General features: G+C 44.7%; 1 protein-coding gene across 10 annotated transcripts in view; it reads right to left on the reverse strand.

Annotated features, from left to right (window-relative positions):
- Positions 1-24576, reverse strand: part of mllt3 (MLLT3 super elongation complex subunit) — a 49264-nt gene that overhangs the window by 3159 nt on the left and 21529 nt on the right. For 3 of the 10 annotated variants that reach the window (XM_029753728.1, XM_029753723.1, XM_029753718.1), the window contains exons 3-13: positions 17389-17471; positions 16960-17124; positions 16080-16118; positions 14849-14995; positions 11830-12420; positions 3001-3073; positions 2798-2851; positions 2538-2682; positions 2107-2206; positions 1675-1743; positions 1184-1255 (exon numbers count right to left, since the gene is read on the reverse strand). In XM_029753728.1, the coding sequence (XP_029609588.1) occupies positions 1184-1255; positions 1675-1743; positions 2107-2206; positions 2538-2682; positions 2798-2851; positions 3001-3073; positions 11830-12420; positions 14849-14995; positions 16080-16118; positions 16960-17124; positions 17389-17471 (1538 nt within the window). The remainder of the gene's footprint in view (positions 1-1183; positions 1256-1674; positions 1744-2106; positions 2207-2537; positions 2683-2797; positions 2852-3000; positions 3074-11829; positions 12421-14848; positions 14996-16079; positions 16119-16959; positions 17125-17388; positions 17472-24576) is intronic. The other 7 variants (XM_029753726.1, XM_029753722.1, XM_029753725.1 and 4 more) reach the window with 5 other exon arrangements.

Below are 24576 nucleotides of genomic sequence, written 5' to 3' on the forward strand. Positions count from 1 at the left end.
TCAAAACAAATTTGTGGGAAGCGTCATTGAACGGTGGGTGGGCTAGTGTCGGTTTTTACTACACTGAATTTGAAATGGGGACCCCCCTAATTCACCCCACTGCACTCCTTGCATGTGAACTCTATCAGAGAGGGAGAGGCCCTAATAGGAAATATGCTTTTTCCTTGGCTGGTGTCTTATTGGTTCCAGCTCTCCTCTGATAGGGAAGTGTGTGCGTGTGTATGCGTCTATCTTGCAGTGATTACTGGAACTCCGGTGTCTGAAGCCGTGGCGGTGTTGTAACGTAATGGGTGACCCTAGCCTGATCCGTTTCATACTACAAAGCACCGGTTGGGCCTCCATGTGGAACGCATTTCTCCTCCTCCCTCCCTGAGCGCCGGCCGGACCAGGAGTGCAGGGAGACTCGGCCAATTGTTATGACATGGAAGATAGAATTCAGATGCTTGCAAGCCGAGTCGCAACACACCCCTCCCCCCATTTCCGGGGAGAAGGAACCACACCAAGATTACCGGACCTGGTTTTGGTCAGGTAGGACAGCACTTTGGCAGATTCATTTATATTGAAAATAAACCGTCACCATTTTCTTGATTCTTCTTCTTCAAAAAAAATAAATGAAATTACTACATTGCGGTTTTTCCAAAAAGAGGCAAAATAGCATTGGGAGGTTGGAAAGTTAATCATTCACATGTCTCATATTCAGAGGATGTGAAACACTGCTATGACACTCTGAAGTCTCCAAGCGCTCTGAGGATTAGCTTGATTATGCCATGAGTTAGCGCTCGGCTCGCTGATGATGATGATGGAGGGGATGAGTTTTTCCACCAATGCTCAGAGCCAAACTTCATTAGGAGAGCGAGCCCGCTCCTTGGCAACAGCGGCTGGGATTCTCCATTCATGCGGTCATATGATAGGCCTTGTGAACATAAGCAAGAGGACGTGTGCGTTTAGATGGCGTGGAGAAAAAAAAAAGGTTAACCAAATCATTAATAATTGCCAGACACCTATACGAAAGTCCTCAATTATAATGTGCTGAGTAAGAGATACAGCATGAAGCCCAAACAAAACGACCCTAGCAAGCGACGTCTTCCATGCAAACATGAACCCGGCAAACGTACGGGTTCGTCCTCCGAGACCACAGGTACAGTACACCAAACGCACACGAACAAACACTATTGGACCTCACCTGTTGGAGTATGTGCCTCTCTCTCAGTGTCATCAGTCGTCTGTGTAGCTCCACCAGCTCATCCAGGTAAGCCTGAGAGAGAGAGAGAGAGAGAGAGACGGAAAGCACGGCCTATCAGCGTTTTTTTTTTAACTGGGTCAAATCCAAATGTCATGTACGTGAGCCGTGGTTTGATTTAAAATTTGCCTGGGACGGCAACGGTGCCAACGCCGTTGTCCCAAAAGTGCAAACCTCAAACTTTCAAGTGTGTATTTGACCCAGGTCTGTATTTACACCATCTGGGACTATGACAAGGAGAGTAACCGGGCCAAGTTATGATTATCAGGAAGACCGTCTCCTGTCCCTTTGCAAGAGCCTTGCGTGACCGCAGAGACTTCAGTTTTAGGACTGCAAATGTCCTGGCTACAACAAATGTCCTGGCTACAACGCCATTCAATCACACTGATATGACCTTATATCTGTAAAAACCCGACCACAAGGAAGCTACTCACCTTGTCACAGTCAATGTTTTTATTCTTATCCTGCTTCGTTTGCTTAATGGGGCTCTTCACCTCCAGTATCTGCGAGACATCAGGGTTGTATTCATCAGTACACAACGTAGCAATATAAGTTTGGCAACGGAAAACAAGCGCTTCTTATTAGACAGGTTCAGGCAGGCCCCTCCCAGTTTTGACCCGTTTCCTTTCATTTCGTTCTTAGTGAATACCACCCAGATAAGGGAATACCATATGTACCCACTGGAAACCCGCTGCTTTGTTTAAACTTCACACAGCGGTCATTATTTACGAGTAGCATTGTGGCTGGCGCACGAGGGAAATGCATCCTGGGAATTATAGGATTGCTAATAAGACCGATGTTTCCATACAAGTAGTGTCTAAAACCAATAACAGCAGTGTTCAATTTCATAATTTTATTGGTCTTACCTGGTTATTACTGGTGTTTATTAAAGGCGGGGGCTCGTGGCGAGAGTGGGGAGAGGGCGCTGAGCTGTTCTCACTCTCAGTGCCGTCACTCAGGCTGACCCTGCAGAAAAGGAGGATGGCAACTATTGGAATACTATACAACTTTATTACTGGTAATGGAACATTATTAACAAATGGAAAATGTATTTTTGTGGTTGTTTTTCCCATCCAATCAAACCACACACACACACCACAAGGTCAGAGCAGCATCCCTGAAGCTATTTTGAGATGAAGAGCCTTGCTTAAGGGCACAACGGTAGAGGTAGTACCTGAGATGGCATATAATACTAGTAACCTTTAAGTTGCCAGTTCATTAAAGCCCCATTGAAAACGACCATGGGTGGACCCCCCAAAGAGCCATGTTGCCTTGACAACGGCCAGGCACTACCTACCGGCGGTGGCGGTGTGTCATGTGCGTGTGCATCGGTCGCTCCAGGTCAGAGTCCATGTCGTTGTCATCGTTGTCCTCCTCCTCCGAATCATCCTCGTTCTCGTCGGAGTGCAGGTCGTGAATTATTGAACGAAGGGGACCCAACACTGTGTGTGTAGAGAGAGAGAGAAAGCGAACATTCGTGAAGAGGAAACAATTTGATAGTGACATGCCCAGTCTTGTGATTCCATCCATGGATTGTGTAGTCAGGTGTGAGGTTACCTGTGTGGGCTGTGGCAGGGACGGCCCCTACCTTCCTGCGGACGAATTCGGCCACTGTGTCCATGGAACAAAAACACAACATAGAAGTGAGGGGGAAGAGATGCAACATGTTAAACCCCATCTGGGGTGGCCAATAAAAAAAGAATGATTGTCATTTCCAGGTGATCTGGAGAAAAGTGTGTATGCATAGGTTCTGGTGTTACCTTGGCGTTTGTGGCTGGCTGCAAATCCTGAACTGGAACTAGAGCTTGAACTGGCTGGACTGGGCTGCTCTGACTGGGAAGAGGAGAGGGGGGAAAGAGAGATCAGGGACCCATACACTATCAGAGATCTACTACATGGCAAATGAACAAAAAACAGTGCTCACAGAGAGTGCAAAGCCCCTTGGGTAGGGTGCAAACACTGGACCCAAAACACTGAGTCCACAGGCAACGCTTCAAGTCCAGTTAGGGCGGCATAACATTCCCACAGAGGGCCATGGTAGTGTGTCACGTAGAAATGCGAGGGGATTGGCGATCAGAAAAAAAAGGCTTAACAGTGCTTGCTTCCACCGTAAATCTGGGCTTGTCAAACCCAAACCTAATGATGGTAGACTTACAATGCTTCACAAGGTTGAAAGCAGTATTCACCCCCCTCAACACACACGAAACAGACAATTGGGCAGGAAGGCAACCATTGAAAGGTAGACTGCAGCCTGTCAATGTAAAAAAGGGAATTTGGTTCAATTTCCACATAAAAGACAATTCTGGAGCAAGCAAGAAAATCCCAATTAAAGTTCCCACATACCCATCCACATATTACATTCACACGGCTGCACGCCCATATCAACTCAAGCGGTCTGGGGTGAATTTGGTTCTATTCAGCGCCATCATCCTGCCTAAGTTTCATACCAACCAATTCTAATGAGAAAAACAGTGAAAAACATATTGATCACTGGTCTCGACTGGGAAAGAAGTCTAACCTCAATGGAACTTCCTGGTTAAATAAAACCAGCAATTTATAAAGCCCTTCTTACATCAGCGGATGTCAAAGTGCTATACAGAAACCCAGCATAAAACCGCAAACAGGAAGCAATGGAGGTGTAGAAGCATCAAATACTTCCCAATTCTTCCAAGTCATGTGCAGGTACAGTATCAAATATAATTAACAAATACATTTCAAGTCAGAGATGGACAAAAAGTAAATTAACACGACCCACCAAACCACACTTCTTAACACCCGCCTGCTTAACCCAGCTGCACCAATGTGTTGGAGGAAACACCGTTCACCTGACGACTGAGGTCAGCCTGCAGGCACCCAGCCCTCCACAAGGAGTCGCTAGAGCGTGATGAGCCAAGTGAAGCCCCCCCCCGGCCAAACCCTCCCCTAATCCGGACGACGCTGGGCCAATTGTGTGCCGCCCTGTGGGACTCCAGATCACGGGCCGGTTGCGATACGGCCCGGGATGAAACCCGGGTCTGTAGTGACGCCTCTAGCACTGCAGGAGCCATCCTCAAGTTCTCTACTGGACATGTGGCTCTCCCAACCACTCAATTTCTCCTTAGTACAGTTCCTATTGGGCTTATGGTTATAGGCTGCAATAATAGCTAATAAGAGTCCAGAAAGCCTATTAAGTGCATTAAATCCTTAGGAAGACAGGGCTCTGTAGGCAGGCTTGGCACCCCGGTGGCATGAGTGGCAGTGATGGAATCCCTGGCATGGGCCAATAAGGAGAGAATGTGACAGGTTTACTGGCTGGGCTCCCAGGGGCTCCTGTATTTACAACGCACATGCACAACATTCACTCTCCCGTCACTGTAAAAACGCTAACATGTGTGGGTGAGCAATGGCTTGGTTCCAATACTTTGAAAATGCCTCCTTCCTTCGTGTATGGGCTAAATCACTGATTGAAAACGGTACTGATTGATGGCAGTATGATAACCGAGACAATTTGAGTGAACAAAAAGGGGAGGGGTATATGAATAAAGAGACTCTATAGGAGGACATATCATGACACTCATAGTACCAGGGAGGAAGATGAGTGCCTAGATGTACTGATCTACTGTGCTCCAAATGACACCAGAAGTTCTGTTACCTGTTACACCAACATTCATATCCATGTCAGTCTAACAAAAAGTTGTCCATTTTTCCACTGTGTTTTAAGTTAGTGCAAAAGGGGTGATAGTTCCTTTCAGTAGAGAAAGAGATGAAAATCTGCAAGTTACCATTAAGTTAATCCTCCTTAGAAGGCTGCACAAATGGAAATCTGAAGAAGCCATTAAAGTTAATCTGAATTAATTTGTTTACATTCCTCTCAGATGACCCCTTGGAAGAACCAGGCCTGGGTCTCCTGAACAATAGCCAACTCACAGAAGTGTTCTGGCCCTCCAGCCAAGGCAGCACAAAGCAGTGATTTACAGCCAGGACAGGGCTGATACAAAATGTTTTCAGCTTATAAAAACGCTTGATAGGGCCGTCTTATGAATACACCTGCCGCAACAAAGAAACTGTGGATTTAAAAACCGAATAGGGCCTGAATGGAGAGGACAAGCTATTTTCCTGAGGCAACAAATAGAAGTAATTAATTGAATTGGAGAATTTCCAGGTGATGGATCTATGCCTGATATGGCGGGGCTTCGGTTTCCCGTCTGGCCTGTGAGGTGTGCTGCAAGGCTGTGTACGATTGCCATTCCAAACTGGGGAAGAGTCAACAAACTTCCATTACCACACACAACAACAACAAAAAACTCCTCCTCCCCTCACTTCTACCAAGATCTGGGCTGAGTATTGATGCTGCCAAGTGTCTGGCTGGCAAGTGTAGGGGTAAGCCCATTAAAAGCAAGCCCCCCCTGTGGGGTCCCGCAGAGTCATGAGGGAATCTTTGATGTTTTTTCTCTCCCTTTCTTTTTGGAGCATTTTACAGCCTGTTTGTCTGTCTGGGTGTCTCACTGACATCAAATGCATGGTCAGAGGCCTTGGTTGTAAATCAAGAGGCTTTTCTCAGTCTTTGGTTGTCCAGCCAAAAACGAGAAACTTGTAAAAAAAATAAAGGGCATTTCAGAGCTTGTGGAGAGAGCCACGTTAAAATCATCTGGTCTGGCATTTGTGCTGTGTCCCAGAGAGAGAGAAAGAGAGCGAGTGAAGGAGAGAGCTGAAGATTACCAAGGCCTATCCCTTACCCTTCACCCTGCCTTGATTAATAGCAAATCTGTAACGGTACATTACTTTTTTTTAAAGCTAATGAAAAAGTGACTTCAATCAAAACTGACAGACAGCAACTGTGGTGCAACAGCTGACAAGATGCAAGATAACCAGCCACCAGCTAAACATAAAACACAGAACAAAATAGCCAAACTGCTTAAAATTCCCACTACCATTGTAAAAAAAAATAGTTAAGTGAAACAGCAGACATACTACTAAAAGTCAACCACATGCCCATAAAATAAGGAAGAGTATTATTTGTCAGTGTTATACACTGCTCAAAGAAATAAAGGGAACACTTAAACAACACAATGTAACTCCAAGTCAATCACACTTCTGTGAAATCAAACTGTCCACTTAGGAAGCAACACTGATTGACAATAAATTTAACATGCTGTTGTGCAAATGGAATAGAAAACTGGTGGAAATTATAGGCAATTAGCAAGACACCCCCAATAAAGGAGTGGTTCTGCAGGTGGGGACCACAGACCACTTCTCAGTTCCTATGCTTCCTGGCTGATGTTTTGGTCACTTTTGAATGCTGGCGGTGCTTTCACTCTAGTGGTAGCATGAGACGGAGTCTACAACCCACACAAGTGGCTCAGGTAGTGCAGCTCATCCAGGATGGCACATCAATGCGAGCTGTGGCAAGAAGGTTTGCTGTGTCTGTCAGCGTAGTGTCCAGAGCATGGAGGCGCTACCAGGAGACAGGCCAGTACATCAGGAGACGTGGAGGAGGCCGTAGGAGGGCAACAACCCAGCAGCAGGACCGCTACCTCCGCCTTCGTGCAAGGAGGAGCAGGAGAAGCACTGCCAGAGCCATGCAAAATGACCTCCAGCAGGCCACAAATGTGCATGTGTCTGCTCAAACGGTCAGAAACAGACTCCATGAGGGTGGTATGAGGGCCCGACGTCCACAGGTGGGGGTTGTGCTTACAGCCCAACACCGTGCAGGACGTTTGGCATTTGCCAGAGAACACCAAGATTGGCAAATTCGCCACTGGCGCCCTGTGCTCTTCACAGATGAAAGCAGGTTCACACTGAGCACATGTGACAGAGTCTGGAGACGCCGTGGAGAACGTTCTGCTGCCTGCAACATCCTCCAGCATGACCGGTTTGGCGGTGGGTCAGTCATGGTGTGGGGTGGCATTTCTTTGGGGGGCCGCACAGCCCTCCATGTGCTCGCCAGAGGTAACCTGACTGCCATTAGGTACCGAGATGAGATCCTCAGACCCCTTGTGAGACCATATGCTGGTGCGGTTGGCCCTGGGTTCCTCCTAATGCAAGACAATGCTAGACCTCATGTGGCTGGAGTGCGTCAGCAGTTCCTGCAAGAGGAAGGCATTGAGTCGTTGGTTTTGGCAAGTTTAACGTTCCGGTCGGTAGCTAGCATATGGCTGCTAGCACCGTTATAAGTAGTGAGAACACTCAGGAGCAGGCAATGTTGAAAAGTAATCTTTAGACATGTTGTACTTTTCTTAAATATAGTTTTGTAATTGACTAAAATAAGCAGACAAGAAAATTGCGTTTCAAAAGGTTTCTGCTGTGAGCCAATGGGGTGACCAAAGGTTGTTTTCCCCACAGGCGGGCAGGGCCGCGTCATTCTATCTAATACCGACTGGGACTATGAGATCGATAAGCCTTTTTCCCGCATCATGTCCATATAATCCGAAAGTATACAACATTGAATGTGAAGCTCAGCAAAATCAAACGATTTGAACACGATGCGCGAAAAATGGCAATATCGGTCGGAGGACGCGTGACTTCACTTTCGCATCTCCCGAGCCCTTTAAGGGAGTTGCAGCAATGAGACGAGGGGGGGGGGGTAAACAAATAAATTGTATTGACATTTACATTTCACACCCAGCTAAAATAGGTTTTTCACAGAAGATACCAAAACTGATTTGTAGGGAGAAACAGAGCTGATGATTAAAGGCCAACACTGACTTCTTCCAATTCTCCAGCAGAGGTCTATGTACTGTAGTACTGTGTCCTCTCCAGCCAATCAGTAGCATTTGTTGATTAAGTATGAGCCAGGGAGGAGACATGGAAACTAGTAGGAGTGCATCCCTGGGCTAAAGACTACAAAATACCATGAGAAAAACAATACAGTATCCAGACGAAATAGGCTATGACAGACAATGCATCCAAGTGCGTGATGTTTCCAGTGTGTGTGACCACATGGTTGGTTGTGTGCCTGGGAGCTTTAAACCTCATCCAAGTGGAAGACTGAGGGGAAAGGCACTTTGAAGCTAAATGACAGATCATTTTCTTGTCTGATCTGTGGCCCTGAGACACCACACAAAGTAAAGATAAATCTACTCCTTCCCCCGCTATGACATGCAACTTCCAGGATGTGTGTGTGTGTGTGTGTGTGTCTATGTCTGCTGACTGTAGAGGCTAAGGCCTAACCCTAGACAGCAACGCGAACCAAAGCGACTGACTTGCTTGCCTAGTACGGTACAGCCCTGGGGAAAGCCTTCTCTGTAATTCGTTGTACTACACAGGAGAGCAAGGGGAATACGAGATGGAATTTCATTCAAATTCTAGAGGCGTGCGAGCAGCCACAAATCGCCTCCCTGGCTATGGGGATACAGCCTCTTAATGTACGGGCCCGAGCTGCCAAATAGAGCTCTCTCTAACCCCGGTCTCTGAAACCGTATACCCTTGTTACAGTTTATGAACTTCTCTCAGATCCAAAGACTTAGTCAATTAAGAGGGCCAAAGATTAGCCTTCATTCAGAATCATGAGGTCTTCTAGTGTGCTGGAGTCAAAAACACAGACAGGTCCATTTACTCGGTTTCTCACGTGGTCAGAGTAAGAAACCCACATCTTAGATGTCCATTTTCATAGCACGTAAGGCCATTAGCCTATTTTAGATACTTTTTTCTGCAGGCATTTGATTTGCACCTAAACCAGGAAACCTACAGATGTCTTGGTTTAAATGTTACTTTTCAAAGTGCTTGTGCAACGGAACATCGTTAATGTGACAAACTCGCATTGGTGGCGGCAAGTTTGTTTGTAGTCAACGAACAATAAATTCAAATCAGGAAAATACATGTCTTAAATACAGTATGTCCCTAGTGGTGCGGTTATGTCCCCTTTGCAGCATATTTTTTCTTTACCTGTGCTGCAGCGCAGGGAAACTTTCAATCAGCCCAACTGTAACAAGGATAAACAACTGGTTTTAACAACTTCTCTTCCCGATAGACAGGAGAAGGCCCCAAAGAAACATCCACCATTCTTTTCGCGAGAGAGCGCGAGCGAGAAGTGAGGACAAAAGGTAGGAAAACTTCAATAGCCGTCACCTCCGACAACAAACATGCAGCTGGTCTACTGGTTTATGGGCCCGGGCTTCTTCAGTACATCGTAAATCTCACAGCCATTCTGCTTTAGGGGCTTTTGTCTTGCCTTGCTCAAAGCCACCAAAGCAGACCTCTTATAGGACAATAAACAGGACTTTAGTATTAGGTTGCCCCCATCAATCTGCCGTCTCCTCTCTTTCAGTCTCCCGAAGCCACCAGTTATTTGCACCGACTCTTGCATACTCACTGGCCTCTACCCACACATATTACACTATCGCTCCAACACACACCACAAACAAGTGTATTGACGCTACAGACACTTTCACATGCTTCAAACATGCTGCTGCTAATCTGTTTATTATATATCCTGATTGCCAATTTCACTTTTACCCCTACCTACATGTACTTATTACCCTACCTTGTACCCCTGCACATTGACTCGGTACTCCTTGTATATAGTCTTGTTATTATATTGTGTTACCATTTTATTTTTGTGCAAATTTTTGGGCATGTGACAAATACAATTTTATTTGAAGTGAGATACAAGTACAAGATGAACATTGCTGGACTTGGCCAAAACGTCAGTTAATTCACTCTCAATTCAGTGGGAGGTTGATCAAGCAAGGTCGTTTCGATGTGAATTAAGGTGCCATGCGCTTTCAGTTTGGTCATGTAGTAGGTCAATCTAACAAAAATGACTTTAACTCATGGACATGTAGCACTCCACAAACATAAAACCAACCACAAACCACCCTATTGCGCTGAGAAAGAGTCAGGAAGGCATGCAACATGTGCAGTGTGCACAGCCTACACATTTTGTATTGATGAGGGACCAACTTGTGTGTACTATTGCGCAATAGTAGGCCAATGCTTATACCAAAGGACAAATTCATGAAACAGCCTGTGTTTCCATTACATGACAGAAGTTAACCTAAAATACAAGCTGTTCATATGATCTACCCATGTGTAGTTGTGTGGCCTTCATTAGACTTTCTTCTTCTTGTTGTTACTTTCTCCCTCCCCTTTGGTAGTTCCTTGGTTTCCCCCAGGCCTACAGAGCGTGGCAGAAGCCCAGATCAAATGAAGGTTCGCGTTAGGCGTAAGCAGGGATAGCCAGGACTGGGCCACCAGAGTCGTCAAGGCAGCTTGTGGAGGACCGACCACCTGGCATTTGTCTCCACTCGCCCTGCACCCACCCCACTTCCCATTTATGACCATTCCTGTAGGGCAAATTCCTCCCTCCCCCCACCAACACACACACACACACACACACACACATTTGGCTTTGGGCTGCAATGGCTCTGCTGGTTCTGGTGGGGAAATGGTTAAGGGAGATTAGCACCTGTGTGTGTGTAATGTATTTGAAGCAGGACTGGTGAACACACCATGGGCATGAAAGAAAATTTGAAAGCAAACAGATAAAGACAATGAGATGCTTTCTGACATAAATGCAGAATGTTTGCCCCCTTTTTCCTCTTTTCTAAAAGGCAAAAGATTGAAGAGGAGCTCTTGGCTATTCCTGGCGTCCTTCTGCATTCTCCTTGGGTGCCGTAAAACCATAAATCTCCCAGCTTGCTTTTCTGCTAATAACAGTCCCCACTTTGTTAAGATCCTTTACTGAATGTGTGAGGAGCTGGCAACACTCTGAAAGGCCTACTGATTTCTCTCAAGGTCTAAATATGACTCCGTTATTCCCATCTTGACACTTAAAGGAACTAGACTGTGGTATGTAAAAAATAATTTCCCAGATCTCTAATCCTTTGCACAGAGTATCAAATGTAACAAAATTGTCAACAAAAAAATTATTCAGAATGCAACAGTTGAGCATGCAACCTGGATCTAGCAGAACATTCTAAACCTGCAAACATTGTCACTTTGCATGGGCAGCTTTTTTGGCTTTGTCAAAATGGGGGACTGGGAGGTAAATTCATGAAGGTGGGGTGGTGGTTTAGGAGGTATCCATTTCCTGTTTCCTTCCAAACAAAAGCAGCCTCTCTGCAGCTGCACACCAACCATGTTTATGAGCCACCCCCTTGGACTCGGTCATTAGATGTTTATTGCCTGGTCATGCGGAGGATGAGACTGACCAACAGAACATACCCACTTTTAAAACCAGAGGATTCAATAACCTTCCTGCACCAGGCAGAAACTCCACTCTGCTACCTAATACTAAAAAGTCCAGTAGGCTCAATGGACCTACTCATATGGTAAAGTGTAAAAATGCTAAATAGAAGAATGATTCCTATCGGTTGTTCCTGAATGTGAAGCTGTAACAGTGCAAACAAAATGGACACACTTTATTGCTCCAAAAGTACACCTGGTTTCACCACTCACTGATTTGAAGGGACAAAAACCAGCAGAGACTGGCCACGAGGACCAGAATTGCTCATCCCTAAAGCAATTATTTAAAAAAAATGTAGGTTAACATCTTTTTACAGCTACAGAGTAGAGCCCAGAAGACATGAAAGTATAATTCAACTCTTCCAATGTGGTCAAGGCAGACGGCACAAACCTACAAACACAAAATACATATAGGCTCCACTCACATCTGATTTGGTGGACATATTGTCCTCCATGTCGGAGTCGTTGGCGTCCGTCAACTCCGAGAACGGAGGTAGCGTCGGCGCCTTCCTGCGCTCCCCCAGCGCCTCACCACCGTCCACCCGCAGTTTAGTGGGCCGCACCTGGGATTTGTCTTTTAGCAGTTTCTTATCCGAGTAGTGGGACTGGGGGTACGGCAGCAACGAGCCCCCCGGCGGCTTTAACGTCAACTCCGAGAAGCCCTTCTTGCGCTTTTTGGTCAGGTGGTCCTCGCTGTCGGTGATGGACAGTCGCTTGTTAGTCCCTGTCCCATTCCCAGCCCCGTGCGAGTAGCCCACATCCTGCCGGTGCTCCTTGGACATGGCCTTGGGCTCCTTGAAGCCCATCTTGGGGATGGGGGGGTTGTCCCGAAGAGGCTGGTTCTCTTTGGGTTTCTTGGATGTATCTTTGGAGGCTTTGCTTGGTTCCCTGCTACAGTCTCTGAAGGCACTTTTGGGCTCTTTCAAAGGCTTGTCCTTGTAGTCCTTGGAGGGTTTGTGGAGCTTGGATGAGCTGGTGGTTGTGGTGAGGAGAGAGTCAGATCCTTTGAAGCCGTCCTGCAGCAAAAAGCACATAGATTAGGCCTCAATTTATTTGGATAGTCTCCTATAGGATGGTCGATCAAGCTATCAACTTTAACTCTTCATGTGCAACAACTAAGGTTAAGTTGGGTTTTGAGCTACCTTTAGGTTTAATGGATAGCTGAACAGTTTATTGATATGTTTCACTAACTAAGTGATTATCTGAATAACAAGTTCTACCATTTGGATTAAATACAGCCCGCACAAGCTACGAACATAATGAAAAAAGGTTAGTTCAGCCCTAACTAACACAGAGGATTGCACACTGGCAAGAGGGAAGATGGAGAAATCCCGTCTCAGGGTCAGTGGACATGATGGGGCAAACACCTAATTAGTTTGTTTGACCCACTTTGTTGCTAATCGTCAGCATGTCAATGAGCTCAGCTAATAACTCCCTCGATCCATAGCGGACGGTATGGGCCTAAAAGTACATTTTTGACCTCAAGGGCTTTTCTATATACACCACTGAAATTAGTCTTGATCAACTGTTGACTAGATATCCAGGGAAATGGTTAGGGATGATGCAATTTGAGGTTTGCCACTTCAGTGAGATTTGTTGGGGTCAATATAAAAAAATTAAAAAAACACTACAGGGAATTATTTACTTGGCTTCCAGCACTGAAGGCTTGATTACAATGCTCAAATCAATACGCCCCAGACAAATAAATGAGCAAAGAAAAGGTTTGGTCTGGTCATGGCATTTTAAAAGGAGTCTTAATACTTTGTGTTCATTTTGAGAAAGCCCTTGTGCCACCCTGGGGTTCTGTACTGCTCGCTCAATAAAGAGCACGTCTATTCTAGAAAAAAAGAAAAGGGTTTACTTGAGAAAAGAGCTGGGAACTTGTTTTGTCCAGAATGTGGGGGAAGGGAGAGAAGACTCAACAGCTGTAAGTGCGACCTTAAAGTGGCCCGGCCGGTGAGCAAACCTGGAGATGGAAGCGACTAAAGCCAGTGCATTCTCTTTTCACTAACTAAACGACACAGGCTGTTTGTCCTGGGGTCACGCCTGCTGGCCCCCCGTCAATATTTCATCAATGCCATGAAGCAAGTCTAGACGACGGGGGGGAGGAGGTGTTATGACCTGCACAAACTACCTCCAAAACCCTTTTATTTTGTTCCTAACCCTGGGACGTAAAGCTGCTAACCCACTCACACAAAACTACTCCCACCAACAAACACTCTGGGTGCCCACCCCCCAGGGCCAAAAACTTTAAAGGCCGTTTATAGGAAAGTTTTACTGGTCTGAAAGTGATGCGCTTCGCCAATAACAGCCCAATACATTAACTGGCCACAAAAACAGCACCCAATCCCCCCCCACTGGTACTTGCCACTCCAGAGTATATGGATGTGTGCATCATCTACTTTACTGCAGTCTACTTGTTACAATCACCTGCTACTCAGTGCTATGTACAGAGAATATTACTTTCAAAGCTGCTTATGCACCTTATAACTGTCAAGGCAATTGAGAAAGTAACTGGTTCTTTACGCATTGTGCTGTTTTGTAGTTATGTGCAACAATTGAGTTTTGGTCGTTTAGCCTATAAAAATGCACTTATAGTCAAGTAAAACTTGGCAGACTGCCCATAGCAATCAGTAACACTTAAAAAAAAAACAAGTCGGGTACAAGTGAACCGGAGGGAGAGGAGACAACAGTAGGTGGATTGCGATTGGACGTTAGTGGAAGAACTACTGTGCATGTGTGACCCCTCTGCTCCATCAGTAATCCATCACACACGCACAGTCTGTTTGGATTGGAAACCGTTTCCATGTGCACTGGGCCTCTCGTAACCCAGTCTTGCCAGAGTGGGCTCTGCCAGGCCGCGGTAAATGATACCATTTAAAGGGCCTAAAAATAACAAGTAAATGGAAGCAACATGCCAGTTTATTGACATGTATGATTTACGGCCATGACGGATAATACCACATATGCATCTAAAAGTTGGCTTTCTGAGACCACTAGAGAACAATTGCGTCACAATGAAACACTGATACGTACCAAGCTTCAACAGGCTTTAAAACTAAAGTGGCTTTTATATGCTGCCTAATTGATACATTATGGCCGGTGCTATAACCGTCATTGGTAGCAGAGGACCCCAGTGTCTCTGAAAGTTATTGGGAACAGGACCATGTCTCGCAGCAGCTAAGAAATGCCGAGTTGAACATCTTGAAAATCCACAGAGTTTAAATACCCTCAACATCTTTGAACCTAGCCAAGTATCAGTTTATATACCCTCAACACCTTTGAACCTAGCCAAGTATGAGTTTAAATATTCTCAACATCTTTGAACATAGCCAAGTACACTGCGATTATTATTATTCTTATTTTTTGGGGGGGGCTTTGAAGTGGGAGTTCTTTGGGAAGAGGTTGAGAAGAGGGGGAAGTCGGTCTAGCCCTGGTCTGTACCTGGAGACCGCTACTGACCTTCGACCCTGGCAAGGCCTTGCTTTTCTTAGCGTCTGAGAAGGTCAATGTCAGGGAGTTGCTGGGGAGGGTGGGCAGCTTGAGGTGCTGGCCGAACAGAGATGTGGAACCCTCCTGCATTACCATCACCTGGAAGTAAAACGGGGTCATTTAGCCAACGCCTTTATCCACAGTGACTTACAGATCAGTGACATATTTAATATATAATGTAGCCTGTGGGAAATAAATCTACAACAGAAGAAAAATAATATAGTAATAATACACTGCAATAAAAAAGGGCAGAGAAATTAACAGAATGATATTGTCCTGATGTGGAAAACAGTTTATTGTATTTTGTGCCCACATGGACTGGGAGTGAAGAGCTTAACCAATCTATTTGAATATCAAGTACCGCATGAATTGGACTGTTTCATAATTCCTGCTTATTATAGCTGCTTGCGTTTGGATATTTTTTAAATATTTTTTTTTAGGGAGGCTAACAGATTATCGTAGCGTTCTTGTCGATGCCAAGAGCCGCAAACCTCCTCAAAAAAAGAAACTTGTCCACTTAACGCTGCACGTTATTCCTGGAACTGCTCACAGACAGTCATTACTTTGTATGGAATGACAGTGAGCACGCGCGAGCAAAGGAAAGACAACACAGCTGCTTCCCTGTGTGTCTAAATTTGAGGGTGCGTTTGTTTGTGGTGTCACTTCAACATAGGAGCCGAGGGAAGAATAAACACTTTTCATGTCTTGCCTAGCAGCAAGATGTAAACAAAGGGTTAACACTTCACTGGGAACATGAGGCCTGTTTCTCTGAGGTTGAAATGATCTGCTGTGAGTCAGCACCAAAACTACTTAGTAAGCATTTCCTTTGATACAACTATCCCTACCTTTCAGTCTTTCCATTACCCTCTCTCCAAATGAAACCAACAGATGTCAAACTCTTTTAGGAGGGGGATAACAGAGCTAGGCGGGGTGGGGTGGGTTCCACCTTTACAATGGTAGGGGAAACACTGGGTCAACAACATGGGGAAAGTCTCAGAAATAATAGAAGCTTGCCCAACTGTGCATATTGGATACAGGTCTTGGATACAAGTCTATATTGTCAAAGCCAATCGTTGTCAGTGTCATAGTGAGTGGACCAATAGCATTGAAGCTTCAGTATCAACCCATTCTTGTGTAAATATCTCAATTGGAATAATGTTACAGTTCACGTGATAAGTCTTACTTGAGAGTCTTCCGAACTTCTTTTGTGAGGATCCCGTTGCTGTGAAGGACACACAAAGCATGTTAGTGCACACTCACACACCAATCAGCTCTATTGGAGAAAGCCTCAAAACATCCAGAGTAAGCTGAATAAAATGTTGCTATGGCAAACCAGTCCTTTCTTAATTAAACCATGTCAGTCAGCGCGTCTTATTCCAATCTTATTTGTTTCCTCTGAAAAGGCCTGTAGACATTAAGGTGTATGATGTCATGTGCAAAGCCAAAAAGCATTGATGTGTTACTGGAATGAGCATGGAGAGTGGCCTGCTAAAATAAAAAACTCATGACCTTGCAAATTACATATGTTCCTGAAGCGATTGTCCACAAAAATGTTTTGGGGACATTCCTCTGTGGGTACAAGGTTTTCGGGAGGGCAGTGGGAAGAAAAATAAATAAATTAAAAGCATAAGCCCATTTGCCTACCAATGGCTGGTCTGATAAGCCCATTTGCCTACCAATGGCTGGTCTGATAAGCCCATTTGCCTACCAATGGCTGGTCTGATACGCAACCGACATGGTTCATATCTCGTGGCCAGCAAGATCAAAGTTCTTATGTCATCTGGATGTTTTTAAAGTGCTATTCATTGCGTTACATTCCCTTCAACTTCTGATTTGTCATTTAATAATTTACCTCTCCAGGGGTTGGCCATACTGGATATGAAGACCTATTCTCAAGCCCTGCTATCACAGCTGAATCAGGTGTTCAAGCAAGGCTGGAGCAAAAGCCTACCTATCCAGTATGGCCGCCCATGCTTATGGCCATTAAGAGAAACACCAGCTATTGAGATGCACCCCGAGTCAAATTTCCATCTTCCGCCCCCCCCAGTCCTGTCATCTCGTACCCCGCCGGCTTTAAGCAGCTTCCTGCGGAACTCCTCCGTGGGATTGTTGAAGGTGAGCTTCTCGCAGCGCAGGTGATTGACAGGCGGGTGGCCGTCCAAGTGTAGAAACAGGTCGTAGTCGAAGCGCACTTTCTTAGGTTCTTCCTGAGAGGTGCAGTGGGACATCCGTAGGAACAAAAGAAAGGAGAGAAGTCAGTTGCGTACCAAAGTCCAAATGGTAAAACGTACAAAGGCAAAGAAAGTGTTAACTATCATATTCTGTATAAAGAACTATGCAAATGCATGTAGATATAAAAAGGATATATTTTTTTGCCATTACCCACAATTCAAATGCTACTTTTAGATTATTAAAGGTCCCAATGTGGGATGATCCTGGTCTCATATCAGGCTAAGCCAAATGTTTACAGGTCAAAACCTTGTTAAATGTACCTTATTTCTGAAGTAAACTTCAATGGGCAAGATGAAGCCTGCGTATCCAGACTCCTCCACTTTATAGGGTGGATCCTTGCACACTGAAATATAGAGAGAGGGAGGGGAAGGGAAAAAAAGTGCTTTTCACTCAATGCTGTGTGTTCACTTGTAAATATGTTATCCTTAGTCCTCTGAAATAATATGAATCCCTTGTGCTCCCTGTGTCTCCTCACCGCTCAGTGTTTAATGTCTGTCACTAAAGCCTTAAAAAAATGTTTACTAAAAACGTGGGTGAGTCGACAAGCTCCTTAAAAAAAACAAAAAAACAAAGGACATGAACGTGATTAGAAAACAAATCTAATTCCAACCACAAGCAACAGCAAAGTCCCAAGGTAGCAAATATATTCCTCTTAACATAAAAAAAAATAAAGTATTTAAACCTTCATTGTAATCTGAAGGTAACCTTGATGACTAACAAAGCTCTCAATGTGTGTATGAGACAATGGCACTAATGGGAATTGGAATGTCTCTTGCGCACAACTTCACACTGCCAAGGTACTACCTGAAAGCGCTCCCTCTACTGGGATCTCATTATAAACATGAAGACCATTTCCGCCACCAATCTGATGCAACACGGATACCAGAAACTCTGGGATAATATAAGATATAAATACATCTCAAATCCTGGCAGCCCACGACATGAAACGCTTGGTTCCCATCAAGCTCTTCAGGACAAACAACCTGCGCTCCAGGTCAGATGACCCCCTCGGACACACCCGTTTGTCATTCTCTACGTCGCAGGGGGCTTTGCAGCAAGACTGCCAATTAGTCTGCATGTTCAGTCAGTGTGTGTATTTACTGATAGTAAGGCATCTGAAAGGCACATTTAAGAGAATCTACTAGCTCCCTTTCAACATCTTTTAGATTTTGTTCGTCTTTACGTGCAGCATAACCATAATTTTCAGTTTGTACATTGATAAAGCACTAAGTAATATACAATGGGCTCCTTAGCTCATTTGGAGGAGTGGTAATAGTATAAATTCAGTCATTCTAACTCTGTCAAGGTCAGACAGTCTTTTAAAAAGGCAGTAAAAGCAGGGAATGGCAGGGCACAGCATGACAGACAACCAACGGGGATAAACAAAACATTGGGTTTTTCAAATGACTGCATTCTCCACCAGTGTATGCCAACCGTTCAAACTAGCCAAATCCGACAGAAATTGAGAAACGGTTCTCGAAACGTCAAAAAAACAGTGTCGGAATGGTCAAAAAAGTACTCGTCCCCTACAGAGTCCTGTCTGGCAGTAACCTTGTACAAAGAGAGAAGAATCCAAGGAGCCAAACTGCAACGTCAGACAGGAAGTCAGTTGTTCACATTACACCAGCTCTAAGTGTCACCACCGTCGGGGTGACTGACGGCTCAGATGGCTAGACCAGAGTCAACCTCACTGCTGGGGTACGCGCTGCCCCAGAACCCAATAACGCTGAGCAAATATTGTGGGTCGTGATTAATTGCGTGGTCGGGTCAGGTTCAATTACATGCGGCTAAAAGGTTCCATTCACCGTAGCCTGCCGAACTTGTTTATGTAGAACCTGGAAAATATGGGTTGAGAATGAGATGCACCACCCAGAAACATAGCGTGGGATAGTCTGGGCTCTGTCTGAGCAGTTCTCTTTCACATATTTAAGCCTCCAGTATTTTTTTCCCCCCATGTGGCGGTGACGTGGAGAGGCAGGTTTGTCGACCTAAGAGACTGTCTGGAAGGTGTTTTCTAAGGGATAGCTAGCATCAACACCTGGTCTCCCAGGTATGCTGCTACCTCCCACTGTGTCTCCTACTTGTTGCCCAGGAAAGAGCACACCCATCATTTAACACAGCGAAGCTCAACAACCCATTCACCACATGACCTTACATAGGCCTTTTCTCATTTAGATTTGCTCAACTCAAGGAGGGGAGGACAGTCTTCCGCTTGTCTACTAACGAAGACACTGATCAGTTTCCGGGTTACGGAGGAGAGCGAGGACTGAGGATGGACTTTTGACCCCCCCCCCCCCAAAAAAAAACACCATGGTCTTGACAGCCCCCAAAGTCATTAGGGGCTGTAATGTAAATGTTTGGAATTCATCAACCAATGAAGAATACAGCCATTTCATTGTAGCAGTTGTGGTTTCTTACATATCGAATCAAATGGTTCACTCTGTAGACTGTTAAAACGCCACAATCCCAATGTCTTGAAACTATTCAATCAAGTCATTTATAACATTCCCCACTAGAATTCAGACACTGCGGCGAGTGGGTGGCCGCGCTTGGCCATCCTATCGCTTGCTGTACTTGACCATCCGATGTTATGGTGCATTTCCTCTCTTAGCCTGAACCACTATTTCAATGCAGGATCCCTGCTGCATGGTAAATCTCACGTGGCAACAAAACTGGATAAGCAACCTGTGAAGCGTAGATCACCATTAGATGCACACTGCTTGTAATCTACACATCATAGCAACAAGTGACCCTAGAATGGAACTCATTAAATTAATGAGAAAAGATTTACCAAGCCAACACATTGGCTATGGTACCATCTGTGTGCGTCACAGACAGGAAAGGGGAAGAAGGAAAGCAAATTAAATGACTGAGCTTTGAGCTGTGGGAGGAGTTTGGCAGTACCATATTGGCTATGGTTCCCTATTCGAAATTGAAAAGGTCACTGTACATGTGAAGGAGCAACTGGAAGGCAGGTTAGCGTTTTTCGTAATGAATCTTGTTCTGGAGGAAGCTCTGCAGAGTAGTCACTAATTGGCACAGCCCAAAAGTTATACAAATCTGATTTTAAACCTAACCACACTGATAAACCTAATGCCTGACCTTAAATTAAGACAATTTCAAATTTTTGTTTATGACAATTTTGACTTTGCAGCAGGCACATCTAGCAGAAATCACACAGTTCTGCCTACAGGACAAGACTCATCCCAATAAACAACCTGCAACTGGAAGAGCGAGGTACACAATACACTCATTGACCTGTAACAGGAACTTTGCCAACGATTAGAGCAAAGTTTGGAAGGGAGACTGAGGGCCAGCCTATTTATTGAGCAGGCCCAAGGTACTCACTTTTTCTCCCCGTGGATCAAGCCGAGATGTCAATCATAGAACAATGCCAGTCACAATACATTTGCCCTTTCCCCAGAGACTGGTTATTAATGAGGCAAAAGTTGGACATAAAACTGAACAGTAAAATAAAAACAAGTTGACGACATCTTGCAGCTACTTCAACAGCTCCTTCCACTCATGAAATCAGATGTTCCCTCTTCCCCCCCCCCCCCCCCGTATTTGCACCCCCTCATCTCAAATGGCGAGTGTTTAACTTAACCTCTATGGGATCAGTGTCCACCCCCACGGGACGGTTGAGCTAACGGTGCACTAATGTGATTAGCATGACGTTTTAAGTAACACATTTCCCAGGACAGACATATCGGATATTGCCAGAAAGCTTAAATTCTTGTTAATCTAACGGCACTGTCCAATTTACAGTTGCTATTACAGTGAAATAACACCACGCTATTGTTTGAGGAGAGTGCACAGTTATACTTGAAAATGTATCAATAAACCAATTAGGGGACATTGGGCAGACTTGATACAACATTTTGAACAGTAATATTATGATTCATTGGATCAGTCTAAAACTTTGCACATACACTGCCACCATCTAAATGGTCAAAATCTAAAATTGCACCTAAACTGCAATACTACATTGTGGCATTTCAAGGATAAAAATAAAAAGCATGTTTTTTTTCTTTGTATTATCTTTTACCAGATCTAATGTGTTACTCTCCTACATTAATTTCACATTTCCACAAACTTCAAAGTGTTTCCTTTCAAATGGTATCAAGAATATGCATATCCTTGCTTCAGGTTCTGAGTTACAGGCATTTTTAACATATCTTTACTGCATCGTGTTTAGGATTAGTGCCATCATCACATTGAGTTGCATAGCGGTAAAGAGCGTTGGGCCAGTAGCCGAAAGGTCCCTGGTTTCGAATCCCAGAGCCAGCAAGGTGGAAATATCTGCTGTTCTGCCCTTGAGCAAGGCAGTTAAATGGTTAACTGCTCCCCGGGCGCCGATGATGTGGACATTGATTAAGGTATCGCCCCGCAACTCTCGGCTTCAGAGGGGTTGGATTAAATGTGGAAGACACATTTTGGTTGGATGCAGTCAGATGTATACCCTTTCCCTATAGGTTTAATTACAGAACGCTTTCTCTTCCCTAACAGATGCACTTAACGTCTGTAAAGTAACTGTTAGAATACAGATTATCCAATTGCACTTCGCAAAACTTTACCCTAAGGCACTTTCAAGAGAAAATAAATACATCTGTCAAGTTGATCCGTCAAAGCGGCTGAATAAAAAGCTTTCGTAGAGGACATGCTGTCATACTCCACATTGTAACTCATATGGTAGAAGAGAGCTTGCAGCTCAGAAAGGGCCTCCATCTGCCTATGGAACAACAGAAACATTGATGGAACAGGTACATAGTCAAATATTGACACCTATACAAATTAGTTATATTTCAAGCTCTATTCAACAGCGCTCACACTTGCAGTTTAAAAACCCAAGTAATTTGAAAGCCAGTCATTAGTCTGACTATTTCTATTGGTCGACATTTGGTCCATGACTCATTATTCATGAATCTGCAGCCTTACTGTTCCTGTTGTTCCGTAGGCAGACGGTGCACTAACTGTGTTGCATCATTTAATTGGAACATCTAGAGATTCTAGTGTCTAAGGCCATTAAGCCACAGTGAATCACTTCAATTTTTAAATCGAACGTCCCAGCTGTGAGGTCTTGAATGACAGGCCGTGCAGAAAGGTCAAGCGTCTTCCCAACGGGAAAGGACAGCACAGAAAATATTAAGAGGTGCTTTCAAGTCCATTTTAAAAAGGTCCAACTTTAAAAGAAACAAGAACTGTTGACAAAAGCGGTTTAATGTGGCTACAAGTTATGCTTCGCTTAAAGGGTCTAAAATGTTCACATGCCAAATCGTGAACTCCCAGACTCTACAGAATCAAATGAAGTTGTGATAAGGAACATTCATTATCCTGAAACAAACTTCTACACAGGGAGTCTGCTTACGTCGAGACTATTTAATAGTGGCGTGAGCTGCTCAATCTATGGAGAGTAATGATTAGATGCTCCGCAGAGGTGAGTCCTCAGTCCGCTGCTGAACATCTTCCCTCCCCCAAACCCCTGTGGTTACCATGCTCCACACACGGGCCAGTGTACAACCGAGGAGAGGTCACCTGCTTCCCTTTGGACTAATCGAGTTAGCAAGGGACTTAAGACGCAGGGGGCCAGTTGCTAAGCTCTTAGGAAAAAGCCAATGCAGCAGTAAAAAAAAAAAAAAAAAAGGGTGTCACCCAGGATATCCCCTGGTCAAGCAAGTGCCAAAACAATGGAAGGTGGCAGGTTATGGCCTTAAAGGAGTTGACTGAAGAGTTCTAGACAGTATTGCACAATGCTCATGTAAAAGGGGTTGCAGTGTAGACCATGCTGTGGCCTTCATAAAATCTGCTCATTCACTTGGCCAAGCAGCGGCCGACCTGAAATAACAAACCATTTGCAAAATTAAAATTGGTTTGCCGATAATTGGTCCCAGGCATGGGCTTAATTACCACAGGCTCGACGCTCTCCTCTCCCCCTCAAGCTTTTTTCTTCTGCACTGTTGACCTATATGACTGGCTGTAGACTGATGTACAAGCCTATGAGCAGCCCTCAGCCCTAGACTGATTACAGAAAAATGCTAATCTAAGCATTTTCATTAGGACCTCAATGCCACAACATGGATGTCAGTCTGTCCAATCAAAAAAGGGGAAGGAAGTAGAATGTCACAACTGATCTGAAGAGAACCGCCACTAACAATCTATAGGGAGTTGATTTATCCTCATTCTCTATCATTGTATCAAACAAGGCTAATTCCTCAAGCAGGCTGCTATACAAATACCTGTAAAGTCATCAGCACCAAAACGTTCCTTACAGTTGAACACTGTTTAGTGTAGTTTTGACCACTACTGTAGCAACAGGAACCAACCTGACCCGGCAACTCATGCGCTAATCAAAGACATACAGCCTGTTTCCTTCCTGACTCCTGCCAGGACCCAGCTCTTGTTCATATGGGCAATTTGCTCCCTTTTGCCAATGCCGAGTGGAAGTTTGAATTCGTGGAGAGAGACGGTCCAATGCTCAGACAAAAAACACGAAAGGAAAACGAGAAAAGACAGGGAGAACCAGGGATGAAAGCGCTTCCCCAAAGCACATCTTGCCATATGGGGGGGGACTCAAAACACAAAAAGGTGTGATTCTGCACCTACCATATTGGAAGACACCAAAAGACAGGGAGGGGGTTGTGTCACGGCAGCAGCGCTCAGACATTCTCAGAAATCCCACAGTTTTTTGAGAGAGAGAGAAAGAGAGAGAGAGAGAACCTCAGGGGGAGTACATGAACAATACCAACCTCGTAACCAAATCATAAACATCTGTCACTCGGATACAGTGGACCACTTCCTCAAGCTTCCCTTACGACGTCACACAAGTCACTCTTACTATTCTACCTGATTATAGTACGGGTACTATCAGTGTGGGAAAATAGTATTTTAGGGGCATGATGGTTGGATCTCATGAGAATAGTATGGCCTCCATGACTACAGCATAACATTTTAAAAATAGTTCACTCTAGTGCCTTTTGGTTTCCCCATGGTTCCTACACATACACCCCACACCCTCTTGTTCAGAAATAGACAACCACAGATCTCTCGCCTAGATCTTGAGGGTGCAACTTCCCGTCCCATACACCCCTTTACACTACTGATCCAAAACAGCTGAATGTGAGCGCACTGAATGATGATTCAGCGGCCAGGCCGACGCTGATATAAAGGGGTGAACAGTGAACACGTGTAAGCAATATCCTCGTTCACCAACCACAGCTGAGCACAGAGGGGAAAAAAACACTAAACACCAAGCTTAACAGTCCATGGCGGACCTCAAAGTAAACCCCAAACGAGAGCATTCTTTTTACAGTCTTAGAAAACACTACTCATAACAAGACTTCGTTTTTAATTACGAAGATCATTAATTAGAAAGTCATTCGACACAAGACAAAGCATTTATAGTGAGCAACAACAACAAAAAAGACACCAGCACGCTCTCAACAGCATTA

This window comes from Salmo trutta, chromosome 5 (assembly GCF_901001165.1).
Source record: "Salmo trutta chromosome 5, fSalTru1.1, whole genome shotgun sequence".
NCBI classification, from domain to species: Eukaryota; Metazoa; Chordata; class Actinopteri; order Salmoniformes; family Salmonidae; genus Salmo; species Salmo trutta.